The sequence below is a fragment of the Narcine bancroftii genome, chromosome 2, assembly GCF_036971445.1.
Source record: "Narcine bancroftii isolate sNarBan1 chromosome 2, sNarBan1.hap1, whole genome shotgun sequence".
Lineage (NCBI taxonomy): Eukaryota > Metazoa > Chordata > Chondrichthyes > Torpediniformes > Narcinidae > Narcine > Narcine bancroftii.
Window position 1 is genome coordinate 330661528 of NC_091470.1, and position 17973 is coordinate 330679500.

At 41.4% G+C, this 17973-nt stretch overlaps 1 protein-coding gene across 1 annotated transcript in view; it reads right to left on the reverse strand.

Annotated features, from left to right (window-relative positions):
• Positions 1-12353: 12353 nt before the first annotated feature.
• Positions 12354-17973, reverse strand: part of LOC138752777 (uncharacterized) — a 60402-nt gene continuing 54782 nt past the window's right edge. Inside the window, exon 5 of the mRNA XM_069915442.1 lies at positions 12354-12887. Within this exon, the coding sequence (XP_069771543.1) occupies positions 12732-12887 (156 nt within the window). The 3' untranslated portion in view covers positions 12354-12731. The remainder of the gene's footprint in view (positions 12888-17973) is intronic.

A 17973-nucleotide genomic window follows, 5' to 3' on the forward strand; every position in this document is an offset into this window, starting at 1 on the left:
GTTGCCCAGCTAAAGACTCAATGTGTTGGGCAAAGGTTTGGCACACGAAGGGAAACCTGAGGAAGTCCACGGCATGCATCACTCCTGGATCTGATTCCAGCCCCAAGCCATCTGCCCTGAATTCACCCAAACCCACCTGCTGCACGACATGCCAATGAAGGGTGGCAGTGAGGAAATGGCATGAAAAGGCTCGGCAGCCATCTTACTGCAACCCAAATTCAAACTTGGCGTCATCATCAGAGGAGGAGTAAGGAGGGTGGCCATCTTGCCACACTACGAGGTCGATGCCATCTTACCCACGCAGGGCAACCCAGGACAGTGGAGGCCACTTGAGTGAGGAGTATGGTGTCTCTGGGGTCCTAGCCTCGATGGTCCTAGATCAAAACAGACCTCACCAGCTCAGCAACTCCATTGTGACTGTGAAGGTAAATGGACATTCCACTAAATGCCTAATCAACATGGGCTCTACTGAAAGCTTCATAGTCTCACGGACTGTGCAAAAAATACAATCTAAAGATGTATCCTTCCTAATACCACATATTCCTTGCATCTCATTCACACTCTACATGTGTTCAACAACATTGTATAGTACATCTGTCGTTTGAAGGGGGGGAATTCTGTAAATTTTGCTTGTATATACTTAGAATATCTGGAATCCACTTCTTAAAAAACTTAACCAGATCCAAACCTTCAATATCTTCTGGAAGTCCTACTATCTTCACTTTATTACGTCGACCTTGATTTTCCAAAGAATCAATCTTCTTCAACAATTCTTTTTTCTGAATTTCCCAACCCAGAAAAGAATCTTCCATTTTCTCCATTTTTCTCTCTATTTTGTTCCATTTGATCTCTACATTCAAGAAATGCCTCTTCAATTTTCTTAAAATTATCCTGCACTATGTAAACTGCCTTCAAACATTTATTAATATCAGTCTTCACAGTAGACATATCCTTTTTTACAGATGACTCTTCCTCACAGATATTATTCATTCTAGCCTTCATGTCCATAAATCCTTGATTCACCTGTGAAGTTATCTGAAAAGACATTCACCATCACTAAAACATTAAAAACAGCTTCAATTCCTGATTCTCCCACTCGGTGAGACATCTCAATTAAAGTACCGCCTAAGGCCTACCTTCCTTTACTGTGGCTGCCATAGTTAAAATTTCTTGTTCTTGTGTCCCCATGAGAGCAGGGCTTTCCTCCTCCTCTTCACCTGCAACTGCTGCTGGATGCGCTATCCGACTGCGGGTCTGGACCCCCGCCGATGTCAGGCCGATTTCCTCGGCACGACGCTGATCGGGTCCCCCCAGTCCAGACCAGCAGGTCGCGCACGTGCATATTTCCACGCATGCTCAGGAGACCCATTGACCACGTAGGTGCATCTTCTGATGCACCACTGCGGACCGCTGAGCCGCTGACCATGCTAGCGCGTTCATGCAGGCTAACAGAGGATGTCATTAGATGCCACTCGGCTGCCTCATCCGCGCACCTGGCAACATGGGCGTGCTACTCCAATTCAGCCAAGTGGGTAACAAAGCCGGTGCCATCTTGTGGCTGCAAGATGGGTGCCGGCGTTATACCCAGCCCATCAGGAGTTCATTGTGGCTTGGAAACAGGTTCAGTCGATTCTGTGACTTCTTTCTTGAAAGTAGGCCTCAATTCCTTTGCACTTTTAAAAGGTAATTTCTTTTGTAATTGAGTTTTAGCTTTCTTCACATTTGTAGCCATTATGTATCTTCTATCTTCAGATACCTTCAGAAACTTTTTTCCAATCTTTCCAAGCTTTTTAATTTGGGCATTAAATAGTTCAGCTGGGGAGAGGTGGTTTTGCACGTCTTCTTCTACACCATCTTGCCCCACCCCCCCCACCCTCCCCCCCTCAATTTCACTTGTATATACTTGATGAACTGTGTGCTCCAGTGTTGTTGGGTCTGGGCTTCCTGTGTCATTTTAAAAGTGTGACCTTGGAGTTTTCTGGTCCCCTTCCCCCATTACAGTTTGGAATGGAGGGCCCCTAAAATCAGAACCCATATGCAGCCTCTCCACACTGAATATCGACCCTCCTCCTCTCTTCCCGAATCTGTCCTCAGACTACTAATTTATTGCTATCAAGAGCAGAAGGTACAGTACAGCAGACCGAGATTTTATAAAGTCTGAGACACAACGTCTGCTTCATGAAGGTATCATCAAACCTAACACGAACCCGTGGAGAGTGCAAGTGGTAGTGATAAAAGGGGAAAATAAGTCCAGGCTATAATTGACTATAACCAAACTATTAATCGGTACACACTGTTGGATTCCCTCGAATTTTAGACATGGTGAATTATATTGCACAATATGGGATCTATTCGAACATCAACCTGAAAGCTGCCTATCACCAGCTGCCAATCCGTTCAGAGGACCATTCATATATGGCATTTGATGCTAACGGTAATTTCTATCAATTCCGGAGGGTCCCTTTTGATATCACTAACAGGGTTTCTATCTTCCAGAGGGAGATGGACAGAATGGTGGATGAGTATGGGTTGAAGGCTACCTTTCCCTACCTCAATAATGTCTCCATCTGTGGCCAAACCTTAGAAGACCATGACACCAACCTCCATAGTTTTCTCTAAGGAGCAAAAGCCCTGATCCTCACATAACTCTGACAAGTGCGTATTCAGGACTAAACGTCTGGGTATCCTTGGCAATGTGGTGGAGAATGGCATCATTGGCCTCAATCCCAATAGGATGCGCCCCCTGTTAGTGCTCCCCATTCCCAGGACCACAAAGGCTTTGAGGAGATGCCTAGGGTTTTTCTCATATTATGCCCAGTGGTTCCCTCAATACACTGATAAGGTTCGCCCTTTCTTAAAAGCCACTAAGTTCCCCCTCTCAGCTGAAGCCCAAATGGCTTTTAATTACCTCCAGAATCACATTGCAAAAGACACTATGCATGCAGTGGACAAGAATGTACCTTTCCAAGGTGAAAGCTATGCTTTGGATGTAGCCCTGACCACTACTCTCAACCAGGCAGGCAGGCCGATTGCATTTTTATCTCGGACATTACAAGGCCACAAGCTCTGAAACCCATTGGTGGAAAAGGAGGCTCGAGCCATTGTAAAAGCCGTGAAGCACTGGAGACACTACCTGGCTGGTAGGAAATATACCCCCCCCCGACTGAGCGCAGCTCAGTCGCATTCATGTTTGATAATGTCAAGAGGGGAAAAATCAAGAATGACAAAATTGCGAGATGGAGGATCGAACTCTCCACCTACAATTATGACATTGCCTATCGGCCAGGAGCTCTTAATGACTCTCCAGGTGTCTTATCCAGAGGAAGCTGTGCCGCTACACACAAGGCCAACTGTATAATGAGCCCTGCCATCCAGGGGTCACGTGCAGGGCTCATTTTGTCAAGGCGCACAATCTGCCCTTCTCCATGGAAGACGTTAGGGAATTGACCAGGTCTTGTCAGGTCTGCGTGGAGTGCAAACCGCACTTTTATCGCCCCACAAAGGCTCACCTTATCAAGTCATCCAGGCCCTTCAAACAGCTCAAAGTCGATTTTTAAGGGACCTCTCTCCTCCACGAACAGGAACACCTTCTTCCTCTCTGTCATTGATGAGTACTCCTGCTTCCCATTCACCATTTCATGTCCAGATACATCCACTTTGTCAGTCATGAAGGCCCTAAACTCCATTTTCACCCTGTTCAGGTATCCCAGCTAAATTTATACTGACCGAGTTCATCCTTTATAAGTGATGAGCTATGTCAGTACCTGCTGGCAAGGGGCTTTGCATCCAGCAGGACTACTAGCTACAACCTCAGGGGAAACGAGCAGGTGGAAAAGGAGAATACCACGGTGTGGAAGGCTGTCAAACTGGCCCTGAAGTCAAAAGGCCTTCCAGACTCACGCTGGCAGGTCCTCCCTATGGCGCTCTATTCCATCTGGTCGCTACTATGTACCGCGACCAACGCTACTCCTCACGAGCTCCTATTCACTTTCGAAAGAAGGTCGGGATCAGAAACTGCACGCTCCTAACCGGGCTCATCATTTCTGGTCCAGTCCTTCTCAGGAAGCACGTGGGGAGAAGCAAGACAGACCCCCTAGTGGAAAGGGTGAGACTGCTCCACACCAATCCCACGTATGCCTATGTGGAGTACCCAGATGGCAGAGAGGACACTGTCTCCATCAGAGACTTGGCATCCACTGGAACAGAGGGTCTGTTGCATCAAGAGCCCTGCAAGCCATGAAGCTCATTCTCATTGACCCCAGTCAGGGGCATGGGGGATCTGGTTCAGGTGGAAAGTGCACCCCCCTCCAACTGTTGAACTGGAGACTCAGCCCGCCTCTCCTCCCTCACAAGGGGACCAGGATATCCAAGGAGTCCAAGGCCCCCCGTTGCTAAGGGGTTCCACCAGGATCTCCAGAACACCGGATCGCTTAAACCTGTAAATTTGTAAATACTGTATATTTTTCAACCTTTTTTTCTGAACCCATGTTCTCTGTCTTCATTCACAGACCCTAAATTCTACAGGAAGGGGTGAATGCAGTGAACTGGGATTCACTGCTAGTGTGTTGTGCTGATGGCTGACCCTGACTCCTGACTCCGGCCCCATATGCTCACATATAATGCTGGTTTCCAGCCTAAACCTAGAACCCTTCTGAAGACTACTGTGAAACTCAACCTATAATTTAAAAGCTAATAAAAGTGTTTTTTCTCCCTCCAGTCGTGAGAGCTTTTATTCACACTATACCATGGTTCCCTTTTCCTATCTTCTTTTCCTTGTCCCATTGGGTCAAATCTATCTTGAACCCTGCCTTTGGTCCCTAAACTTCCTCCACATTACTTCTGCACTTTCACCCTTAAACATCTGTTTCCAATTTATTCTTGCTAGTTCCTGCATCATCCCTTCATAATTAGCCCTTCCCCAGTTAAGCACTGACCAATTTGACTGTTTATATCCTTTTCCATAGCTGTGTTGAAGTTAAGGGAGTTGTGGTCACTCTCACCAAAATGTTTCCCCACCGAGAGCCCCACCACCTGGCCTCTCCTCTAGTCAGCCAGTCCATATGCTGTGCTGTGTCAGGCATCCTACTTGTACACACCTGACAAATTCAGCCCTATCTATCCCTTTTGCAGTCAGTAGGTGCCAGTCAATATTATGGAAGTTGAAATCACCTTTAACTACAGCCCTGTATTTTCTACACCATTGCAAAATCTGCCCGTTTATCTGCTCCTCAGTGTCCCGAGAGCTACTTGGGGGCCTATAGACTACTCCCAGCACAGTGATAGCTCCTTTCCTATTTCTGACTTCCACCCACACCAGTAGACACTCCATCTGCAGCATCCTTCCTTTCAATAGCCATAATACTACAGTAAAATCTTGTTAGAACACAATAGTTGGGGTCCAAGATTTCATACCGCGTAACAGCCGAGCCACGGACAACAGGGCTGGAGTGGCTGGCGCGGGACTATGGGGGTCCAAAGTCCTGCGCTGGCCGCCCCAGCCCTGACATCTCACGCCGGGGTCTGTCAGGCAGCGGGGAGAGTGGCTGTCAGGCAGCAGGGAGAGTGGCTGTCAGTAGCGGGGAAGGTGGCTGTCGGTAGCGGGGAGGGGAGGCTGTCGGTAGTGGGGAGGGGAGACTGTCGGCAGCGGGGAGAGTGGCTGGTGGCAGCGGGGAGAGAGGCTGTCAGGCGGCTGTCCCTGCCCTGACTTAGGAGCCGATGTTTGCTCCGCAGCACCTCTCCCTGCTGCGGAGCTTTCAGGTGGCAGAACAGCACCTTCAGCGCTGCCACCTGAACATCCCTCGCAGACACCACAGCCAGCTTCAGAGCCGCATTCTCCAGGTGATTCCACCTGAAAGCAGCTTTTGGGGTCCACAGACACCCGCGCTATAAGCGATTCCACAGATTAACGAATCGTGTTCTAAAAAGGTTTCAGTGTATCTCTGAACAGTAATGCTACTTCCCCTGCTCCCAACTTTCTACCTCCCATCCTATCCTTTTTAAAACACCTAAAACCAGGTACCTGCATCAGCCAATTATATCGTTCTATTCTCTCATCTATGTATGTAATCACAATTCTTGCCTCCTTGACTGGTCCAGAAAAGTCTTTGCTGCACCTCTCCCTCCTCCCTGATTGCACCATCTCGAGCAAGAAATTGGGTGGCAAATATACTTAACTTTTTGAAGCCCCCGATACTGTCCTACATTTTGGGATAGCCTGGCTGATACAATTTAACTCATTTAGAAGAATTTTTCAGTATCATTGCTTCAAAATTGCCTACTGAAACATTGAAAAGTTATGACAATATGTTCAATGATAGCTACATTGACATACAGTAAAATTCTATTCACCATGCATTCTCAGATCTTTGGTGGTGCCAGATTGACAGATTTTATGAACTATTGGAAGGTTATTCCTGTAAATAACCCAATCCAATTTAATTCATATTTTTAGGTTACACAATAAAATATATTTCCAGTGAAACTTAAATATAAAGGAAATGAGAGAACATGAATCCCAGTAGTTTATAGGGAGAAGGGGACCAGGGGAATTTTAGTTTAATTGGTGTATGGGAATCATGGCACAGAGGGTTTGAAGGGAACACAGAACTGAAGCCCCAGAAAAAAAGTCCATTTGCAATATTCCAGTATGTGAACCCACATCATTTGTACATGTCCAAGAAATTCAAGCTGATAATAAAAATTGAAATAAATTCAGTGAGTGAATTTTTATTCTGTATCACAGATTTTTAGTAGTGGTTTGTGAATTCTCCAAGTACAAATTTCCATTACCAAACAGGGGTCATCTGCAGTCAAAAGTAGACTATTGTAGTTTTACTGTACCAGATCACATGGAAAATCGACATATTGCAAAGCCAGACTCGTCCCATGTTATACAAGGAGACAGGAATAAGAAGTAATTGCACAGGTTAGATAGATCAAAGTGATGTGATTGTAATACTGAGTTATAGATGATGAAAAATAACTATTATTCATCGGACTAGGAAGAAAACTCAAAGGCATTTAAAATTTAAACTTGGATTCATGACTATATATAATTAAATGTCAACAAAAATAATTTAGCAGCAACTGATCAACAATCTGTACTAAACATTTTCTGCAAGATGAAGGAAAATCTTGCAAGGATTGGATCAATGCTTGTGTAACCAAGGTAATCTTTTCATTGCCTTGGATACAAGAAGAAATCTTCAGATTTTTGGACGAAGTGTACAGAAAATTATATGTTAAACTGCATCAAAGCCAGAGAGAGTATCTACTGAGATGGTGTGGGTGGGAGTCAGAAATAGGACAGGAGCAATCACTGGTGTGTGCTTTGTACAGGGTCTCAGTGAGTCACTAATTGTGGCATCACCATGTCAACCAATCACCAACTATTTTCCATTTATTATTTGCAGTAATAATGAATTCTAATTGCTATTCTTCTGGAATTTACCATATATAAACTATTGTGATCTTCAGTCGTTCAGAATTGTTTCCTTTCCTCAACAATACCAAGCAAGGACTTGGTATCATTTCAATAACTGAGGAACAGAGAAGCAGGCAGATTTTGGAATGGGAGACTTATGGGAGACTTCAACTTCTCTAATATTGACTGGCATTTCCTGATTGCTAGAAGGATAGATGGGGCAGAATTTGTCAAGTGTGATCAAGAAGGATTCCTAATACAGTATGTGGACCAGTTGATGAGAGGAGAGGCCATATTGAATCTAAATCTGGTTAATGAGCCTAGTCAGGTGGTGGACCTCTTGGTAGGTGAGCATTTTGGAACAAGGAAAAAGCAGAAAAAAATGGGAAAGGGTTTAATTGGGGTCGGGCTAATTACGATGGGATGAGGCAGAAACTAGTGAGAGTTAATTGGAAACAAATATTCAAGGGTGAGAGCACAGAACTAATGTGGAGGTAGTTTAGAGACCATGGGCAGGGTTCAGGATAGGTTTATCCCACTAAGACAGGGAAAAGATGGTAGGAAAAGGGAACCATGGTTGAAGAAACAGGTGAGGCAGCTGGTCAAGAGGAAGAAGGAAACATACATTAGATATAGGAAGCAGGAAACAGGAAGGGCTCATGAGAAGTATATGGTAGCCAGGAAGGAGCTTAAGAAAGGATTTGGGAGAGCTTGAAGGGGGCATGAGAAGGCCTTGGCATGTAGGATTAAGGAGAACCCCAAGGCATTCTATGTGTATGTGAAGAACAGAAAAAATGATGGGAATGAAGGTGGGGCTGCTAAAGGATAAAGGAGGCAACATGTGCCTGGAGGCAGAGGAGGTTGGGGAGGTTCTAAATGAATACTTTGCTTCAGTATTCACGAAAGGACCTTGATCAGAGTGAAGTCGGAATAGAATAGACTTGTGCGCTGGACAATGTTGAGATTAAGGAAGTGTTGGATCTTCTTAAAAACATTAATATTGATAAGTTCCCAGGCCAGACACAATATACCCCAGGTAGCTGTGGGAAGTGAGGGAAGAGATAGCTGGGGCAATGGCTATGATCTTTGAGTTCTCTTTGGCCGCAGGGGAGACGCTGGAGTATTGGAAAATGTCCCTATGTTTAAAAAAAGGTAATAGGAGAATCCTGGATATTAGAGACTAGTAAGTCTTACGTCAGTGGTGTGCGAACTATTGGAGAGGATTCTTTAGGATAGGATCTATGAGCATTTGGAGAAGTACAGTTTACTCAAGGATAGTCAGCATGGCTTTGTGAAGGGAAGGTCATGCCTTATAAGCCTAATTGAGTTTTTTTGTGGAGGTAACAAAATAAATTGACGATGGTAGGGTGGTAGATGTGGTCTATATGGATTTTATCAAGGCATTTGATAATGTCCTCCATGAGAGACTCATTCAGAAAGTCATGGGGCATAGCATCCATGGAACATTGGCTGTGTGGATAAAAAAACAGCCTTGCGTGTAGAAAGCAGAGGGTAGTAGTGGAAGGAAAGTATTCTGCCAGGAGGTCAGTGATGAGTGGAGTTCAATAAGATCTGTTCTTGGACTCCTGCTTTCGTGATTTTTATAAATGACTAGATGAAGAGGCAGAAGGATGGTTCAGTAAGTTTGCGGATGATACGAAGGTTGGAGGAGTTGTGGATAGAGCTGAAAGTTTCCATAAGGATGCGAAGTTGGGCGGAAAAGAGGCAGATGGAGTTCAATCCAGATAAGTATGGGGTGATGCACTGTGAAAAGACAAACCAGAAGTCTGAGTACAAGGTTAATGGTCAGTTACTTAGCATTATGGATGAACAGAGGAACTTTGAGAACCAAATCTATACATCCATCAAGGTCGCCATGCAGTTTGATTGGATAGTTAAGAAGGCCTGTGAGATTATGGGTTTCATTACTAAGGGGATTGAGTTCAAGTGTCAAGAGGTCATGTTGCAACTCCATAAATCTCTTTTGAGACCACACTTAGGATATTGAGTTCTGTTCTGGTCATCTCATTATAGGAAGAATGTGGAAGCATGGAAAGGGAGCAGAGAAGATTTACCAGGATGTTGCCTGGATGGAAAACAAGCCTTATGAGGCAAGGTTAGCAAAGCTGAGACTTTTCATTTTGGAGCATAGAAGGATGAGAGGAGACTTGATAGAGGTCTAGAAGATAATAAGAGGCATGCTTACATGGGAAACATTTATTCAAAATGACTGGATGCAATCTATTCAATTTTTGTGGTGTAAAATATGACTGATATATAAAATTATATTGTACCATTCTATATCACACATTTATGGTATTGTTGATACTATCATAACATATTTGTAACAATTTCTATCAGTTATAACTTTACCCAAGTCTTTTTCCCATCTTTGTTTTGATTTATATAGATCCTTCCTCTTTACCACCCTCCCTTAAAAGTAATAAATACATCACAGATATAAGCTTCTTTATATTTGGATTTGATATTGTTATTTGTATTTCATCCTCTTATAGCAGTGAATAAGAAGCAGTTAATCTTTCCTGCAGATAGGCTTTTAACTGGTAGTATCCAAATATTGTATTATTGTGTATTTCATATTTAATTTTCAATTGATCAAATGTCATTAACTCTTTACCTTGATACAGTCTTTAATAGATTTTATTCCTTTCTTTGACCAATTAATAACATTTATATTATTTAACATAAATGGAAACAGACATAGGTACATTCTTACATTCTACATGGACACATCCCAGGCTGAATATTTTTTGGACTGGTTTAATAGATTTTCTTCAATAGGTAATAGGTGTTAGACTTCCGAGGAATCCTATGTTATTCCTTTTGGGGGATATCTCACAGATAAATCCAAATTTCATTCGCTGTGGCTAGAAAGTGATAGCTGTTTCATGGAAATTAGAAACTGATTTGGTATTAAATAGATGGCATGGAGAGATGCAAAGTCGTATACCACTGGAAAAGATTACATACAATTTAAGGAATCATTATGAAGTCTTTCTGAAAATTTGGTTTCTGTATATGCAAAAGATTGGTGTTATAACTTTATAATAACTTATTAAATTATAAACTGCCCTTTGTCACTCCCCGGCCTCAACTCACCTTACTTCACCTCCAATTTATTTTTAAACTTAAACTATTATTAGTTTATCTTATTTTATACATAATTTTGTTATGTTTATAGAATTAAACTTTGATCATGTATTTTAGGTAATGTAATTTTTTTCAGTTACTACATATTTTATATTTACTGGGCATAAGTATAGTTGTAGGAGATAATACTTCTAGAATATAATGTAGTTATAAGATATATGGGAATGGGAGGGGGAGGGGAAATTATAAAATTATGTAATGTTTTCTTTTGACATATAAATTATGGCTATTTATGTATTATTAATTACATGTACTAATAAAACAAAATTTGGGAACAAAAAGATTATGAGAGGCATAGATATGGTGGACAACCAGCACCTTTTTCCCAGGGCAGAAATAGTAAACACCAGAGGACCTATGTACAAAGTTAAGGGAGGGAAGTTTATGGGAGACACCAGGCATAAGTTTTTTTTTAAACACAGAGTTGTGGGTGCCTGGAATTCCTTCCAGTGATGGTGATGGAGGTTGAAACATTAGGGGCATTTAAGAGACTCTTGGACAGGCACATGGTTAGAAGAAGAAGAATAGAAGATTACAGGGTAGGGAGAGTTCAGTACTTTTTTTATAAAAAAGGAATATATGGGTCAGCACAACATGTAAATTGTTCTATAAATCAGACGTTAGAAAAATGTCTGATGTTAGATATCAAAGGGAGAGATGACCGAAGGCAAATGGTCATGTGGTGGACAGAAAAAGAGATTCAAAAACTCTCTTAGAATATTCCCGATGAGTTTCAATATTGACATTGAATACTGGGGAAAAACAAGCACTGGATCATCCTGTTTGGTGTTCCTCCGTAAAATGCAGCACTTGTTCATATGATGAAGCTGGAATTGAGGAAGGAAAACGGAATATCACGAACCATTAATACTACAGCATCCTTTTACCTCTGTCATCTGTATGAAAGGAAATTTTGAGCCAACATTGGTCCAATCAACCACCTTTGCAACATCACAACATGAAAGACTAGATGTCATGATCATACAAAGAGAACAAGTGACAAAAGAGGTTGCACTTCCGAAGCTCCAGAGTTAAGTCCTTAGTGAACACACTGGAACTTGCCAACTTTGTTCCTTTCCTCTTCTTTACAGTCTGGAAAATTAACAAAATGGCAAAAGATTTGCTGCCCCTTCTTCTTCTGCTCCTTAACACATGGTGATATTGATCTATGTGGTCCATTTCCCATGTACTGTAACTGTTATTATAATCACCCACTCATTCTGGAGGTCCAATGAGGGCTGCATATATAGGCGCACTACACTCAGGACCCTCCAGAGAAAATAGTGTTTCCAAAGATGAGATGGACTTATTTACCCCACTAAATGAGTGTGGGTGTCTACTGAGACTCGTATTGATGAGAGAGGGCCTAAGTGAATAGTGTTGGTTTTCTAGCCAAATGGCTATTCAAAAAAGGAGTAAACTTGTACACAGGAGATGCTTTCAGTGTAAAGGCCCTCCATTCACCACGCTTTTGGCTTTTTAAAGAAGTGTCCCACATACATGGCCTGGAATTTATTGTTGGAATCATGTTGTTCAGACTTTGCACGTACAAAAAAATAGAATGAGTAGTTCAATTTGTGAAAAATAAATTCCCAGAGAGTTTTCTGTTGACTTACTGAAGAGATGGAGCTGTCTTTGGCAATGGCTCTCTGTGTGCTTCCGCCAAACTCTTGAGGCCAATACGGCAGGAAGCCATGCTCCAGTTCCGGCTTACCCGCGCAACGAACACACCTGACCACATGTTCATGACAAGGACCAATAAATTTAAAAAGATTTATTTATTTCAATATTGATGTTTTTTTTAGTTTTCTGACTCATTTCAAACAATAAACGTGGGTGCAATAAAAGACATAGTCCGAGTGGCCCAGAATAAAAGCTCAGCAACAAATGTGCACATGTCATTAAACGGCAATACTTTCTCAATTAAACCTGGGGGGGAAATCACAATTCCATCAGGAGAGGGTTTCTTTTATTGTTTTATGTCTTTTTTGTCAAACGAATAACAAAGGGTTTCATGTAATTATCTCTCTTTACATATATATACTCATATAAAATACATCCAAGCATGCTAAGCGTTCCATAAGGCGGGGAAGAAACAGATGCAATATAAAAGCACCACACATTCAGTGCGATGGGTTCATATCATGTTGTTCTGCAATGAATTAACTTCTGCGCTTGCGCCGTTCTTGTTCTCGTGCTTCGGCGTCCAGTTGTTTTGCACGTTAAATGAGTCGTCATCTTTCGGGCAGGTTTTTAATGACTCGTGGATTTTATTTTGACCATTTACATCGTCCTGGAGATAGAATTGGTTCAAATGTTCATAAACCAAACATACAAGGATGATTTTTTAAAAATCAGAACGTTGTGAAACATTAAGATGTTCCTGGTCGCACAGCACAGTAACACCAATGCGTTATAGAAGGTTTAAAAATGAGGAAACTCTAATTTCATATATTTGGTGAATTACTATGTTAATCTAGTAGAGAAAGTAAGAATACGTGAGTCTAAATATTTTCTTTTCAAGCATCATTGTCAAGCACTGATAAAATATGTATATCTTTCAGTTTCTAATAGGCTCCTTATATTAGAAGGTAACAAAGGGAAGGGAATGTTTGCAACACTATTCCACATATCGAAGGTGTCAAATCAATTAGATTTCATGCAGAGTAAAAGGAGGGAGGCACAGCCATTCTCAACCTAGTTTTGACTACAGCCCTCTTTGGACTCTGCTCAAAGTTTATGGGCTCCTTCCTTGCGAAACAGCCAAGTTTTGGTTTCTTCTGCACTTCCACTGATTACATTTTTTTTAAATTACAAATATTTAGGTTAAGTGAGGTGAAAAGAAAATCTTTTACTTTAGTACTGAGGGCAGAGGCGGGCAATCTTTTCCCATGCGTGGGCCGGATGATGTGTCAGTGGTTGAACGGTGAGCAATACTGAGGCTGCCATAAATTAAATAAATAGATAAATAGATAGATAGATAAATGAGATAAATAAATGAAATGAATATGATGATCAGGGAAGGCATCTTCAAATCTGGAAATGCACCAAAAATCACATTAGTCATTAAAATGGAACAATTTTTAAAAAAAAAACAAGTCAAAAAGGAGAAAAATTAGTTACAATGAAAACAAAAATAACTAAACCCCAAAACAGACAGTGGAGAGGGGGAATGTCACAGTGGAGAGGGGGAATGTCACACAAATAGAGGGGGTTCTCAAGCAGAGAGGGGATGAGTCACACACAGAGAAAGGAATTGACAGAGAGAGTGAGAGAGAGGGGGATTTATGCACAGATAGGGGGAGATGGCAGGGGGAGGGGGTTCTCCAGTGCAGAGGGCGGGGGAGTGTATCCACAAAAGAGGGCGGGGATGTATCCACAACAGAGGGTGGGGGGATCTCCAATGCACAGAGAGCAGGTGAGCCACGCACCAAAGGGGGGAGCCTCACACTGGGGGGTGGAGCTTCGCACCAGAGTGGGGGAGCCTTGCACCAAGGGGGGGGGGCCTCACACCAACGAGGAGGGAACCTCACACCGAGGGGGTTGAGCCTTGCACCGGGCTGGATAAATTTGGATCTGGCTCACAGCCGTAGGTTGCCTACCCCTGGATTCTATAATCAGACAGAATAGATAGTTTGTTCCATAAGGATTCTACACAATGGTAAGTCATCAATTGCAACAGGATTATATACAGTGATGGAACACAAGATGAGAATTTGGTTGAGATGCATGTTTACCTGAACTAAGGCAGAAGATCATCCTTTAACATGACTACATGGGATATGAGCAAACAAATCTTATTACTTTTAGCCCTCTTTGATGCCTTTCCATTTTGATCAATTTTTAATTTTATCCAATTCTTGAAGTATTTAGCATTTAATGACCATTGTGTTCCATTAACAAAGGACAAGCATAGGTCTAAATAGATAGTTCATCAGGCTGGTGCATTCGATAGGTCAATACTAGTTGGCTTTAAGTTGTGTAGCTAAAACACAGAAAATATAAAAATATTGAAAAATCTTTAAAGGTTTAAAATGCAGGAGACTATTTGGGCCATCAAGAAAATTCTGTCAACCTGATCCTAAATACCAGAACCAAGTGAATAAACATTATTTTTCTATTTTCAAACATTTCCAAATAGTTCTTAAAATAGGTTTTAAATTTCTGCCACCAGCTCTCTTCCAGCAAATGAATTGCCAATCAACTACTACATGGTTTCTTTTGTCATACACCTGGTCTTTAAGCACACTGCGATGGAAATAGGTCCTTCATTTTATGCTATCTATAATCATATTGCACAGAAACAAGCTTTTTGGCCTAGCTTGCCCATGCCAATCATTTTGCTAATCAACACTAATTCCATTTGCATGCATTAGGCCATAACCCAACACTGTTCCTATCAAAGCACCTGTACAAATGCCTTTTAAACTATCACCAACTCCAGAAGCTCATTCCAAATAATCATTACCTCTTATGCAAAAAAAAATTACTCCTCGGATCTCCTTTAAATTTCTCTCCTCTCATTTAAACCTGTGCCCTCTAATTTTGGACTTTTCTGCCCTAAGAAAAAAAGACTCTGACTATGTATCCTATCTATGCCTCTCATAATTTTATAAACCTCAATAAGATTACCCTTCATCCTCCATTGTTGCAGTGAAAATAAACCCAGACTATCCAATCCCTCTTTAACTACAGTCCTCAATTCCAAGCAACATTCTGGTGAATCTCTTCTGCATTCTTCTATTGATTACACATTATTTCTGTTGTGTTGTGACCAGAACTGTACACAATTGAACCAATGTTTTCTACAACATGATGTTCCAACTCTTGTGCTCAATGTCTCGGTTTATTAAGGTAAGTATCACCACCTTCAGGGAACTATATACCTGTACTTGAACCTCAATCTCCCTCTGTACATCAACATTCTAACATTCCTGCCATTTACTCTTTACAGAATTTGATTTCCCAATGTGTGGTACTTCGCACTGTCTGAATGAAACTATATTATGTTTTAACCTGGAAACAATGGAGATGTTAATAGGATTGAAAGATGAAAAATCTTTAGAGCCTGATAATCTGCAACCCAGACAGTGGAGGATTAACTACCACCCAGGCCCCTAGGCTGAGCTTTAATAAGGCTCCCTCTGACCTTGACACCCCTCCCCCGCCCCACCCTTCGTTGAACAATATAAAGTGTTATTAAGTAACATTAAATAACTTGTATCGTTGTACTATATTTAATGTACTACATGAATGAGCAACAACCCTTTGCAGAAGTGCTTTCATGTAATCAGGTTCTGACTGGTATTGTCGAATAATCATTTGAAAACAGTTTGCAGTTAAAACAGATGCCTTACGTGTCCTTGGAGAACAACACAGCCACTTCTTCTGATTTTCTCGCCATTTGTAAGGGAGCAGCAAAACATGGACTTACTAAAGTAACAGTTCTGTTTACCGTCATATTTTATAGATTTCTCAATACTGGCATTCATGTTCCAACTGGCTTTGCTCCCTGTCTTTAACCAGTATGCACGCATGTTAATGCCAACCCGTGACGTAATAACGTCATCATGGTAAACACAATCTCGTGGCTGCAGTATAAAGTCCTAAAAGCATTACTTCTAAATGTTTATATGTTTGAAAAACAAAATAGTATTTGTAATAATCGAGATATGAAAAAAATATGCAAAAGTACTAAAATATCATCCAAAATACTCACGTGTACACTCAATTAAACCTCTTTTTTGCTCTCGGGCCCCCCTCCCTTCCAGGCCCCTAGGCTTAAGCCTACTCATCCTAATGGTTAATCCACATGGAACCCAAAGTGGTAAAAGTGGTATCCATGGACATATGAACGCACTATTAGTCATGTCCCGCAATTCTGTAGATTATCACGGGTCTCTGCAGAGTGGCAGTGTGATAGTACAGATTCTATCACCAATATGTACATTTGTACAGATGGTAGTGGAGGATGACTGTGATTGGCTGAGAGTGTCGCCACACCTACTGGCAGGTCTTAAAGGATTGCTCCTAGCCAGACCAGGTCATTCTGGACTGGTCAACCTACTTGTGATATGCTCCAGTCTTTTAGTTAATAAAAGCCTTGGTTTGGATCAACAAGCCTTTGGTTCTTTCGATGCGCTCTACAGGCAGTGACAAATGTTACTCCATTATTTAAAATAGAGAAAAGGAGAGCAAAAAAAAAGGACTACAACAAAGGAATGACAAACCTATCATAGGGCCCATTTATATCTTATGACTGTGTATCTCCCTATGTCTCCATAATTTTAATACCCATCCCCTTATTCGCAAATTGTCTCTAATCTGGACTCTAAAGAGGAAATATTTTCATGTATTTAGTCTGTCAAGTCCTCTTAGGATCTTGTAGGTTTTAGTGTCACACAGGATAGAAACAATTCCTTCAATCCATTAAATTGTATCTAAACTTCAAACTTTAAGACCTACTAGTAGGTGTACATTATTCTCATTTGTATTTTCACATTTCCATCAACTAGCAAAAAAATGTATTATGTCAACCTGGAAATTGGAAGATAATTTGAAAATACAACAATGGTATATAGAAATGAATAAATGTATTCCATTAGAAAAAATAACATATAGTTTAAGAAATAATATTGAAATATTCGAACAAGTATGGGAGCCTTACATTAAATACAATAGCGAAAACCTACCGGGGACAAACATTACCTAAGTTGATGGAAGGAGAAGGAAAGAAAAGAATGGACTCAGTAGAATTTCTGGTGTATTTTTGTTGAATGACAACATTGTCTGACTGGTTTAATGCAACCTAGATTGTATACCTAAAATGGATGAGAGGGGGGGTGGGGGGGTGGCTTGGGAGGAGGGAGGGGGGGGGAGAAAAAGTCACTGTATATGTGTGAAAAAGAAAAAGTGTATATCATGGCTAATGTGATTTATGGTGTGAAAAATAAAAAATTTTAAAAAAAACATGCCCAGATTCTATCATTATCTCCACATGATTATATAAACTGGAGTGGAAGGAGACCTGTAAGACCAAGTGGGCATTTCTGCAATATAACTTCTACACTTTCTCAGTTCTTCTGAAAATTGCCCATTGCACAGGAAATGGAAACCTGGGGCAACAGTGTTGGGTTATCACAAAATCCAAGCAAGTGAGCCAAAGATTTTTCAGGAAGAAAAACAGACATCCAGTATCTTAAAACTTCTTGTCCCCTCCCCTTTTATAGTTGCTATCTCATGTTCCCACTATAGTCTCAATAAGGGTCCAGACGGGAAACTTAACTGATTATTTCTCTCCATGGATGCTGCCCCTCCAGTTTCTTATTGTTTGCTCATTCATATCTGACCTGATTTATATTTCTCCAGACCAAAAGCAA